Source organism: Stylophora pistillata, chromosome 12 (genome assembly GCF_964205215.1).
Source record: "Stylophora pistillata chromosome 12, jaStyPist1.2, whole genome shotgun sequence".
Classification (NCBI taxonomy): domain Eukaryota; kingdom Metazoa; phylum Cnidaria; class Anthozoa; order Scleractinia; family Pocilloporidae; genus Stylophora; species Stylophora pistillata.
Window position 1 is genome coordinate 4,035,338 of NC_142530.1, and position 11,692 is coordinate 4,047,029.

At 38.0% G+C, this 11,692-nt stretch overlaps 1 protein-coding gene across 2 annotated transcripts; it reads left to right on the forward strand.

The window, feature by feature from the left end:
* Nucleotides 1-495: 495 nt before the first annotated feature.
* Nucleotides 496-9,895, forward strand: LOC111323443 (follicle-stimulating hormone receptor-like). 2 transcript variants are annotated; one of them, XM_088741710.1, is made up of 16 exons: nucleotides 496-576; nucleotides 1,484-1,555; nucleotides 1,850-1,921; nucleotides 2,527-2,598; nucleotides 3,006-3,077; nucleotides 3,205-3,270; nucleotides 3,634-3,705; nucleotides 3,972-4,043; nucleotides 4,923-4,997; nucleotides 5,303-5,374; nucleotides 5,623-6,637; nucleotides 6,863-6,944; nucleotides 7,360-7,398; nucleotides 7,740-8,189; nucleotides 8,322-8,456; nucleotides 8,632-9,895. In XM_088741710.1, the coding sequence occupies exons 7-16, from the start codon at nucleotides 3,638-3,640 to the stop codon at nucleotides 8,754-8,756; spliced, it is 2,133 nt and encodes a 710-aa protein (XP_088597836.1). In that variant the 5' UTR covers nucleotides 496-576; nucleotides 1,484-1,555; nucleotides 1,850-1,921; nucleotides 2,527-2,598; nucleotides 3,006-3,077; nucleotides 3,205-3,270; nucleotides 3,634-3,637; the 3' UTR covers nucleotides 8,757-9,895. The 2 variants fall into 2 exon arrangements, with proteins under 2 accessions (XP_088597836.1, XP_088597837.1); XM_088741711.1 differs by lacking the exon at nucleotides 496-576 and having other exon boundaries at nucleotides 1,034-1,555.
* The last annotated feature ends 1,797 nt before the right edge of the window (nucleotides 9,896-11,692 follow it).

Sequence of the window (11,692 nt, forward strand, 5' to 3'; positions counted from 1 at the left end):
AATTGTAGTGTATGATCTCGCCTGTGACGACAAAATGATGAGATGATAAGTGAGTTGGACTATTGAAGTCACAGAATGCGAACTTAGGGGCGACAATTGTAGTACGCCAGATCTTTTTTTATACAAATAAACAGCCATAAATAGCTGTTTCGGCCTAGCTAGGTCTCTCCACATCTTCCACATCATTCCATTTCCGAACCTGTAACCAATCATGTCAGTTGTACCATATTAGGCGGCCTGATAAGGGAAATACAGCTGGCGAGCTATTAAATCTTTTTAGTGGCCGAAAAGACCTAATATTACGTCGCAACTATTTCCGCCGTTATGTAGACGGCTAGGCTGCAACATCATGATCACTTTTACTGCAATATCAACTTCAGAACTAAAATACTGCACAACCTCAATCCATATTTACTATTCTTCTGAGTGTAACAATAGGTCGAAAGTTACATGTGCCACGAAAGAAGATATTTCGCCGAAAAAAAAAATTAGCATGTCTCTCCACAGAACCCTGGATTTCAACAAACTGGAGTCGCTGCCCCGTGATGTATTTAAGTCTCAACAACTATATGATCTGTATGTTATTTGCTCTGGAGCTTACTATACTTACCGCCGCTTCTGTTATTCTTGTTATTTTCTTTCTTTCTTTCTTTCTTTCTTTCTTTCTTTGACAATTTAGTTATTGTTATTTTGACAAGCTTTCCTTAGAGTAGTTATTTCAAACACAGATGGTGCTTTCAAAAAGTATTTTTTCCCAGTCTTTGATTTCGTAACCAGCTGCTTTCTATCGGACATAAGAGAAATAATATCGAAATCTGAAATTGGAAATAATCGTCTCATAAGAATGGAGGAGGTTTCTTGTTTCTTTTCAAGATGGCTTGATTCGCATTTCATGAATTGACACTTTTTTTTGTATTGTAGTTATTGTTGTTGACTTTGTTTGTTTATTCAAATCTTCAGAGAGTCCTTTCGAGCTTCTTTTATTAATTTACCATGATTAAAAAGTTTATTATTTCCTTGTTTGTCAAGAAAACAGTTCAAATAACGAACAAGATAATCGGAGGCTTACTGTCTCTTGGAAGTAAAACAAAAACTCAAAGATTGATCGCGACTTACTAATTAGAATATACCTTAAAGAATAACTAGTCTGAGGGTCAGTTGGTTTTATCGTTACAGTTACCATAGTTACCATGGCTATCGTTTAGAATATCTAGAAAGGTGATTTTTCACCAAGGGATTATGGGGCAGAAATCCATATTGGACTCAGCATAAATAGAATCCCTAGAATCAAGTTCTAAAATCAAGAATAAAGGGAAGATGTTCATATTGTCGACGAGAAAAAGGGAATTCTTTGCCATCCCTACTGGAATGGAAAACTTGGGAAAACCCTTTACAAAACTTTGTAAAGGGTTTTCAAAGGGTTTTCAAACCATCAAATTGGTTATGAAATGCTGACATTTAAGTTTTCGAAAATGGATTATAGGTGGCTCGGAAATAACAACTTTAAAGAATTGCCTGAGGAGCTGTTAGCTGGGCAGGATGGACTAAGATACTTGTGAGTGAAAACCGAGCTTAAATCTTTTGAAATTGAATTGATATATTATCAGTGTCGAAGACCAAAGAGTTAGTTGAAACAGCCACAATACATTATGCAACGATAAATATTTTGCCTTGTGGTGGCCATGTGTTCATATATGCGAAAGTATTGAGACTGGTGGGTCCCATTTGACAGAAGTATATTGCTAGCTGAAGTTGAGTAACCCTGTGGTTGTCACGTAATTTTATTTTTGTTTAAAAATTACATGATGCTTACTTGGAAAATGGTAATATTTCTTTTTTCATATGACAGGCGGTTGGGTGGCAATCAGTTAAAACAGCTACCACGAAACATTTTTAAGGATTTGTCTGCCTTAGAAAAACTGTGAGTTACATTTTATAACTTATCTTTCAGGCCCCTTTTTGTATTCATTATTCTAATCATTTCCAATCCAATAGCAGATAAAATGGCTAAAGGGGGCAAGTTTCTAAAGAAACTGTGGTTCTGCATCGGTGCAGGATTACAAAAAAATAAATAATTTGGTTTTATGAACAAAGTTGATTATGTAATGTGACCAAAGTAAAGAGTTACTAAGCCGACGTTTCGAGTGTTAGCCCCTCGTCCGAGCGAATTGAGGTATTGTAGGCTGTGTACATACGTTTGTAGGCAGCAAGTGGAGCTACACTATTGGTGGGAACATGGCAAAGAGAAAAAGAAAAAGAAAAGTGTTGAATAAAAGCGTTCGTTGATACCGTGGGGATTAAGAGTGCTAGTTTGGAAAAACAGTAATAGCAGAGAAGTTGCCTTAGAATGAGAAGTTGTGGAATATCCTTAAGATAGCTTTTCTTTATGATTGACAGAAAATATCTACTGGAAACGGTCAGCAGAGAATTGTAATCGTATTCTTAAGTACAACTGCAGCTCTCTGCTGATTAGCCAATCAAGCTAGTAACCAATTAAAACTAGTTACCTTTATTTATATTCGACAGGGACTTGTCCTACAATCAGCTGCAAAAACTGCCGCGGGGTGTTCTCAGCAACAATACTAAGCTGAAAGAACTGTAAGTAGGAATACAATTTCAGTATTGTTGATTTTCATGACACCAGCTACCGTGAGTTCCACAGGGAAAACTTCTAGATAAGATTCTTTTATTTCTCTCTACCTCAATTATTTTCAGCTTCAACTTGAGTTAGTTTTAGATACCCTGGTCTTATTAATGTGCTCATTACAGCGTTAAGAGGCATCTATCTTTGATTACTACCAATTGGTGATAATTCTCCATTGTTGAGAGAGCTTATGCGCGAATTGCACGATCGTTCAAAATAGATAAACTGTACACCCATCCGTTAAACATTGACCATGCACATTTTAGCACTTTCCTGATGCATAGGGGCAAGGCAGGGCGGGCAGGTCTCTTGATTTAAAACTGTTCGCTTGATACATACTGCATTCCAATTTTATTTCTAGGGATCTTACAAATAACGATATCCAACGTCTGCCGTCAGATGTTTTTAACAATGTTACTCATCTAAAAAAGCTGTAAGTGGTAGCCATTTGATTTCTAAAAAGTCTCAACACAAATTCAAACAAAACAAAGTTCCTCCTCCTGTCATCTCTCATTACGTCATCTGTAAATTTGAATTTTGCTCCTGAATTCTTCCTACAGCTTTTTGTCCAATAACAAGCTTCGGCAATTGCCAAGTTTCAACAATCTTTCTCAACTGACAACATTGTAAGTAGCGTTTGTGATAACCAATTTAGTCAATCAGTACCAGCGACTGGATCAGTAGTCTCACAGCTGGCAATGAAGCATTATCATTTGCCTCAAGATGTAGTCAATTCTGATTTGGATCGCAGCCTTTAATTTCGACTGTATATCGCCTCTCTTATTCACGCCCTGATGTCGACAGATAAACTTATGTCCCATTTTTTAGTTGCAAAAGTCTATTTCAAGACACGCATTTCAGGGGGAAGGCACATCAGACGAACCATTTTGATGGAGATGTAGTCAAATGATACTGAAAATTCGCCTAATGAAAGTAACCGTACTTAAGATCCTTTAAAGTAAGGCTAGTTCATTCTGTCAATTGCGTAGATACATGAGTAACAACAGCCTCTCAACTCTGGCACATGATCAGTTCCAGGGATTGTCTAATCTAACAGACCTGTGAGTACATACATTGATTTTCTTACCTCTAGTTTAATACTACTTATCTTCGTACCTTGTTTCAGTTATCGATAAACATTTTTAATATAATGAATCGTAGCCTCAATTTTTTTCAATACATTTCTTCTTTTTTTCAATCTCGAATATCTTTGAGGCAAATCCAAACAGAGAACCAATGAAATAGGCGATAAACCTATTTTAAGTTTAAGTACAATGATTTTCTTTATTCCAATACGTTAATGATGATCAATGTCTTGTTGTTTAAGAGCTGCCTCTGACAACAAAATCCAGTATCTGCCACCAAGAGTTTTTGAAGGCGCCAAAAACTTGAAGTCTATGTAAGTAATTGACGTTTTTTTATTTTGTTGCTCTAAATACCAGCATCTACGTCTTGTGCAACTACAGATGAAAATCCTCAAAGACAAGGCCTTCTTAAGCAGTTTAACCATTATTTTACTTGAGAAAAATATTCAGGTGAAACGAGAATATCTCTAATATTGTGAGGGCACGTGCCACTACTGCTAAAACCAAAATTCCCCAGCACGCACGATGCGAATGGGAGTAACACACCGCGTGATATAAAAACTCCGGTAATGTTGGATGAGATTTACTTTCTGTGTCCAAACGATTTCAAACACATCTTTATCAGAAATAACTTGCTAAAGGGGTGTAAATGGCTTCCGCAGTCTTTTTTTTTTTTAAATAAAGCCTCATGTTACATATGAACTTCGCCGGGAAAATAAAATGGTACTGATGTCATAATATACTGTTTGTTTATAACTACTCCATAAACATGCCCAGGTGGCCTATGGGCCCGTGTGTAAAGTTATAGATCCATGCACAAGATACCTGGGTGGGGTGATGGCTAAAGTAAGGCTACAAGACAAATTCTGCACAAAGATCCCAGTTCATGTGATAGGCAGTGAACTTTGTTTACAATCTTAGACAAACTCTATTTAAAATTCCTTTTTTTTCCTTAAAATTCCTTTATTTCATAACTGTTGCCATTGTCAGGCAATACTCAGTACTCAATACTGACTATAAATTAATCCTAGACATGTATCGAACTATGCGTTAGTCTTTTAAGGAAGTCTACTTGTGTTTTGCCATCCTAGATATATGATCAAAGCACCCGTGTTTCATCGCTCTCTCTCCCAGTAATGTTCTTGTTAACAGTCGAGTGTTAGTTTATTTTTTCATCATTTTCTTGTTTACAGGAGCTTTCATCTCAACAACATCCCTAACGTGTCTAATGTACTATTTGAAGATGTCGCGCCAAGCATTCGATTCATGTTAGTATACAAAGCATTATATCATTGCTTGGATCGGCATGTAGTTCCTTGAATTTCAGTTTTCTTAACTGAGTGTCGGAGAACATTAAATTGTAACAATACAAGTGATTTTGACTATTCTAAGAGCCTGGTATTTGTTATCTCTAATCAGCAGATGCCTATTAAGTTTTACGACAATGAAACCACCCAAGGCTGAGTCCGTCACTGTGTTGTTGCGAAACCGAAGAAATGATCTAAGGCATTGAAAACATATATATAATATGTATAGATATTTTTAACTTAATTGCACTCCCCTAATTTTTCAGGTACTTTCATTACAACGAAATGCGAGTATTACCTGAGGGTTTCTTCGCGAACATGGAGAAACTGATAACAGTGTAAGTCAGCTAGAATGTTTCGCCACGTCTTGCCAAAGTTTAGAGTGATGCTAAACTTTATCTGATTTTACACAACTTTACGGTGCTTTCACCTTCGTCTCTTTCTCTTCCTTTTTAATACCTTGTATAGTTGTGCCACTCCTAATGACAGCCTGGATATACTAAGGAACAATTGCAGTTAATTAACTATGTTCCCTTTTTGAAATTTGAATAAAGTGAGTGTTTTTGATGTTATGTACAAATCTTAGGACTGTAGACACCAATCTGATGTGCTGTCATTTGACCAAAGAAGATGCGGATTGCGATTTTGTCTACGTTGACAGCTTCGCCAGCTGTGAAAGTATGTTTCGTAATCCAGCTCCAAGGAAGTGTATTTGGGTGATCGGAATTCTGTCGTTGGTTGGAGCTGTGTTTGTTATCGTCTGGCGGCTGGTGTTCAAGGAGAAGAAGAAGAAAAACAAGATCCAATCAATTATGTTGATACATTTGGCGGGGTCTGATGGACTGATGAGTGTCTATCTCATCATTGTAGGTGTGATGGATGCCATTTGGTCAGGGCAATATTTCTTGCATGACTTTGAGTGGCGATCAAGTTTGTCATGCCAGATAACAGGTGCCATTGCAGTGTTATCAAGTGAGGTGTCAGTGATGCTGATTGCCATGCTGTCTGCTGACCGGGTTAAAAATATTGTGTTCCCTTATCGTGGCAGGTCCCTCTCATGTAAGGTGACCCACATATTGTGCACCGTTATCTGGATCATCAGTTGCATAATTGCATTTCTTCCCACGGTAGGCCTCGATTATTTTGGTAGTCCCCAGAGAGGGCATCATTTCTATGGCAGATCAGTTGTGTGTTTGCCGCTGCAGCTTTCATCAGATAAACCAGCGGGGTGGGAATACTCGGTTGCCATGTTTGTGAGCCTGAATTTTTCCCTGGTTTTCTTTGTCATTGTTGCATATGCAATGATATTGTATAAATCCTGCGCTTCAAGCTGGCGCATGGCTCAGCAAGGAACCAAAAGGGAGAAGAAAGCCAGGTCCAATGCAGCCCATAGAAAAAGGGAAACCGCGCTCGCCAAAAGGGTTTTCATTATCATACTGACCGACTGTCTCTGCGGGCTTCCTATCGTGGTGATTGGAATGAGGTCTCTCTTGGAAAAGTCCTTCTCTACACCTGGTGACCTGACTGTCTGGATAGCAGTGTTTGTTCTCCCGATAAACTCAGCCATTAATCCCATTTTGTACACGTTCTCTACACCACAGGTAAGTATAACGTTTTTGGGTGGTAATAAATTGGCTCGTTATTTGTCCTTAAAAGTCCAGCGGCTGTTACCGGATTAACTGAGGTGACAAGAAAACAAACATTTGTCTTTGTGCCATACCGAGGAGTAGTTTGAATGGCCTATTGCGGTAACCAGCTTTGACCTTTTAAGTTAGGTCATTTTTTTTTAAAGAGTAGCACTTAACTAGAATATCTACTATTTGTAGGTTCGAGGTATCCTGAAACCGAAATTCGAACAGTTCTGGAATTTTCTGTTGGCAAAGTGTGGACGTACTGCAAACAATGAAGGTAGTTTTATCGAACATAAACGCCAGGCGAAACATTTTTGATACAATTTCATTACCTCAGGTCCCACAAGCTATATTAACCGCTTTCAAATATCCGTCGAGGAAACCATAGTTTTGTGGCCATTGCATTCGACAGCTTTAATGAGAGGGTGTGGTTGAAGCCTTGTCTGGGTCATTATTTTGGGTTCTAGTTCGAACAGGACACTTTACCTCTCGCTTTTCCTATGTCCATCCACAAATATAAAGGATTACCGCTGATCTGTTAGGACTACCCCCCCCCCCCCAAAAAGGCAACTCTGCACAATGCAAGAGTAATCTGTCCGAGAAGGGGGGGGGTTTGGCAAACTAAGCTATGTAAGGTAAATCTTTCTCTTCATTAGTTTAAGTCAACGAGTGTCATTTCTTCCTTCCATAAGGTCAAGAACAGGGCATGGAAATGAGGGTTATTGAAGAAGGTACGCATTATGAATGACACGATAATATGCAGAAATAGAATAAGATGGAGACAGATTGCAATGTGGTCAAACCGAAACGTCACCATGACTTGTCGTATGAACGTTCTGTGTAATTAGCCGACATTGATAAACTATTCTTGCTCTCTCTTTTGGGTTTACGATAAACATAAATAAACAAATGGAATACCGTGATAAAATCCTCTGAATGTGACTGATATTATGGGAGTAAGGTTAAGGGAATCTGCATATTTTCTAACACCACCCAATTGTGTTGTATCAGTTCATTATTATTATTATTATTATTATTATTATTGTTATTATTTTAATTATCATTGTCATAGTCCAAAACCAGGAAGAGGCAGAGAGCGATGACAGTGATAGATGTTCAGAAGAAGAGCAGAGTGGACTTGAGCAACATGCAGAACCCGCCGACCAGCTGGAAGGTGAAACTGAAGGACAAGGAGAAGCAAAAGAAGATCACAAACAGCCTGAACAAATGGAAGGTGAATCTGAACAAGGAGGACAAAAAGAAGATAAGAAAGGGAGTCAACAGCAGCACGTGGAAACTGATCAAAGAAAACCAAAGGTAGACCCTAAAGAATGTAAAAAGCAGAAAGTTGAACCTGAACAGGAGGAAGAACCAAAAGAGGATCATGGGAAAGCTGGAGAGCAGCAGGTTGAGGTTGAAAAAGAAAAAGAATCCGAAGAACACCAAGAAGAACCTGAACAGAAAACTGAAGAAGACACGGATGAAGACCCTGCAGAGCACGAGCAGCTTATCACTGATAAAGGTAAGTTGACCCATTCTTTATCAACTCTTCATAAAAATATAACAATCTCTCTTCATTATTCCTCGAACAAAGTTTTATCTTTCTATATTGCACAGTGACCAAAGTTTTCTTTTGTTGTTTTATTTTTTTCAGTAAAAGAAGGCAAACCTGACGGCGATTTCCCAGAAGCCACCGGCCGAGAATCTCCAAGGTCACCGCTGGCCACATTTGATGACGACCATGACCTTGATGAAACAGCAGAACACGAGAAGCTTATCATTCATAAAGGTAATTTAACTTATTCTCTGTCACCTCTAGAAAGGACTTCGAAACATCTCTTTTTTGTAATGTGGACAACTTGTGCAAAAAAACTATTTTTTTCATTATTCTTGAAACAGAGCTTTCTATAAAACTCAAAGTGACCAACCTTTCCTTTTTTGTTGTTGTTGTTCAAATGAAAAAGACAACCAGGACGACAATTTCCTAGAGGTCACAGGGCGAGAATCTCCAAGGGCACCACTAGCCACGTTTGATGATGACCACGACCTTGATGAGTTTATGGATATGCTGCAAGAAACAGTTTTGTAAGCGGCAGCACTGCTTTCTCGAGTCCTTCTCCAGATGACCACTTAAGGCAAGCCATTACCTTTAAGCAGCTTTCCTTCAATTATGACTAAAATTATAGAAACACTAAGAAACATCGGTGAAATTAACTGTTGTATTATTGAAAAGATAGGTGACATTTCGGTTCAATCGATGTCAGATTTAGTACGACTCGAGGTGTATAGAAGTGTTCACTCCATTTCTACCGCTCTAAAAAACCCTCTGAGCAGATAATAAAGTAAGATATTAAATGATTTATTAAGAACAAGTTAAATTTGTCCAAAAATTGCTTATATCTGGAGATTATAGAAAAGCTTAATGATTGTGACACATCTATCCAGTCATCACTTGTTCGATGCTGTCAGTTGGTGCCTTCGTTGCAAGACAATGTTAAGCTATCGTATTTACCCCATTGCACATATATACTAAGTGCACAGGTCAGATAATGCATGTGTATCTGGCTCATTATTTACTCGAATTTGTTGTTATTATCTAAAACTTTAGCTGGAGGTAAGAGAAAGTTTAAATAACTATTATTTATTACTCACCATTAGTTCGATGCTATATCTGCACGTGATTTAGTAGGTGGCTTCTTTGTATACGAAGATAGAGCCTTTAATCGTATTTACCCCATTGCACGATATACTGGGTGCACAGGTCAGATAATGCATGTGTATCTGCCTCATTTATTTACCCGATGTGCTCTTATTCGGTCTTAGACTTGTAGCTGGAGAAACGAAATGGTCTCATGACCAGGACTATTACATAGTACGCATTATTCATTCTATGCTATGTCAGCATGTTATTTATTAGGTGGCTTCGTGGAACAATTGTGTTAAGCCATAAATCGTATTTACCCCACTGCACGCATACACTATGTGCACAGGTCAGATAATGCCTCATTTATTTACTCGAACTTGTTGTTATTATTTAAGACTAAGATTAGTTTTTGTAGAAGCTTGTGCAAACGCAAAGAAAGATTAGGTATCACAGTCGTACTAAAGTGCTGGTGCAGTAAGATGCATATACAATTGTACTGGGAATTGACATCAGTGTGAAATGTTGCAAGTTTTCAAGCCACAATAGTATGAAGTAAAAATAATAATAAATGAATTTGCAGTTGACATTGTATTCGTATTTAATAATTGACAAATCGATAAGTTCCATAATTGGCAGAAAAACGACTGAACTTGCTTCTTCATGATTACCATTTATTCCCTTAAATTTGTCGGTCAAAAAGCGACCATTAGAAAGTGTGTAACATTGAAAGATATTATCAGCCATTTTGAAGCATATTTTACATTCTTCTTAGGGAGGCTAAAAACAGTTCCTTTCACTAAATTTTCCAGTTTATTGCTGGAATTTTTCCTCGATAATATCAGAAAAGCCAACGAACATGCCTGATCAATTCAAGACCCAGTCCGAGACGCAGCATGTTTCTGTAGAAACGATATGCCCTCTTGAAATGACCCTTACTTTTAGCTTCATATGCTTGTAACTCAAAATAACGTTCAGTCATTTCCTCTTTTTTTTCTCTTTTCAGTTTCCAATCAGTGTATCAGATTCCATTTTTTTTCAGCGGGGTTGAAAAAAATGCAGTTTACGCAACCTTACTTTTTTCATGATAGAAAGATCAATAGCGTAGCTAGGGGAAGTCCTCGGGTGACCGTGACCCCCTTGGTGACCCTTTTTTCACATCAAGTAAAACAAGGCGTGGAGGTCGACATGAAAATCAGGTGTTTACCCCCTGATTGACACGATGTGATCCTCCGCCTTTAGAAAAAATCCTAGCTACGATCCTGAAGATTAACTGTTTCTGTCTATTTATTTAATGTCTAGAGAAGTACATTATCCAGATTAGTTGCTCTCTTTCCCCCATTGATTAATATGTATGCGCCCTGGATCCCCCAAGAAATAAAGACCTTGAAAGTCCTATTTATCAGTGATCTCAAGAGGGTGGAAGGTTTACCGTGCGAAAAAACTGTGCACTCTGTCTGGAGCATGACACTTCTCAATCGGCTACCTAATGTGCCATTGTAAACACTTGTTCTTTGCAACTCCCTGGATTGCTTCGATAAAATAGCTGACGTTTTCACTTGTTACTAAACAAATTCAGAAGGATTTAAAACAAGATCATGATGGCACTAGATAAGCAAACTTGAATGATTTTAAAGTGGTTAAAGCTAGACCACGTTATGCTACTGAACTTGTTCTATACCTACTCATACACCCTAAAGCTCTACAGGCTACGTTTGGTTAAAAACTTTGTATTTTCACCACACTTATCATAGAACAAAGTTTTTTTCTGGGTCACGCGCTTTACTATCTGCGTAAGAATTGTAATGGTTCCGCCATATTCATTTATATCTAATTTTGCCACAAACTACGCGGGTTATAGGAAAGCTAATAGTCCTATCATAAACGATTCAGGCGTGAATCATTATCTTTCTTGTATTTTGTTTTCTTGACGCACTATTATCAACGGTCACTTCACTTTCTCAGCTGATTTGTTACTGTCTTTTTGTTTGTTCACGCATATTTCCTGCTTGAATGATACACCACTCTGTTTCAGCAAGAGCTGCCTGATTTCCAGCCGTCTGGTGTCTAAATAAAACGGGTATTTAAAGGTTATTAAACTCTGGCCTTTTTTTGGAGGGAGGCGGTAAAGTGGAGTGGTGCAGGATTTAGGCCTAACACTTAAGCTCGTGTTCAATTTTTTTTCATATCATCTATATTCTCGGACTGAAGCTCTCGAACTGAACATATATAGAAACCTGTCCTGGAAGGAGCAGATACATTCAATCTCAAAAAAAGTCTCTTCCAGTATCGGTGCACTGAAGCGAATAAGACCTTTTGTTTCAATGCAAACCGCTATTAAAATATACAATGGTCTTATCCAACCACATTTTGATCACTGCAGT

Bases quoted from the DNA above. Each gene is read 5' to 3' on its own strand.
- LOC111323443 (XM_088741711.1), top strand. From the start codon at position 1,449: ATGCTGACATTTAAGTTTTCGAAAATGGATTATAGGTGGCTCGGAAAT. The intron at 5,375-5,622 runs GTAAGTCAGCTA...TACAAATCTTAG, and splicing joins ATGGAGAAACTGATAACAGT to GACTGTAGACACCAATCTGA. The intron at 8,190-8,321 runs GTAAGTTGACCC...TATTTTTTTCAG, and splicing joins GCAGCTTATCACTGATAAAG to TAAAAGAAGGCAAACCTGAC.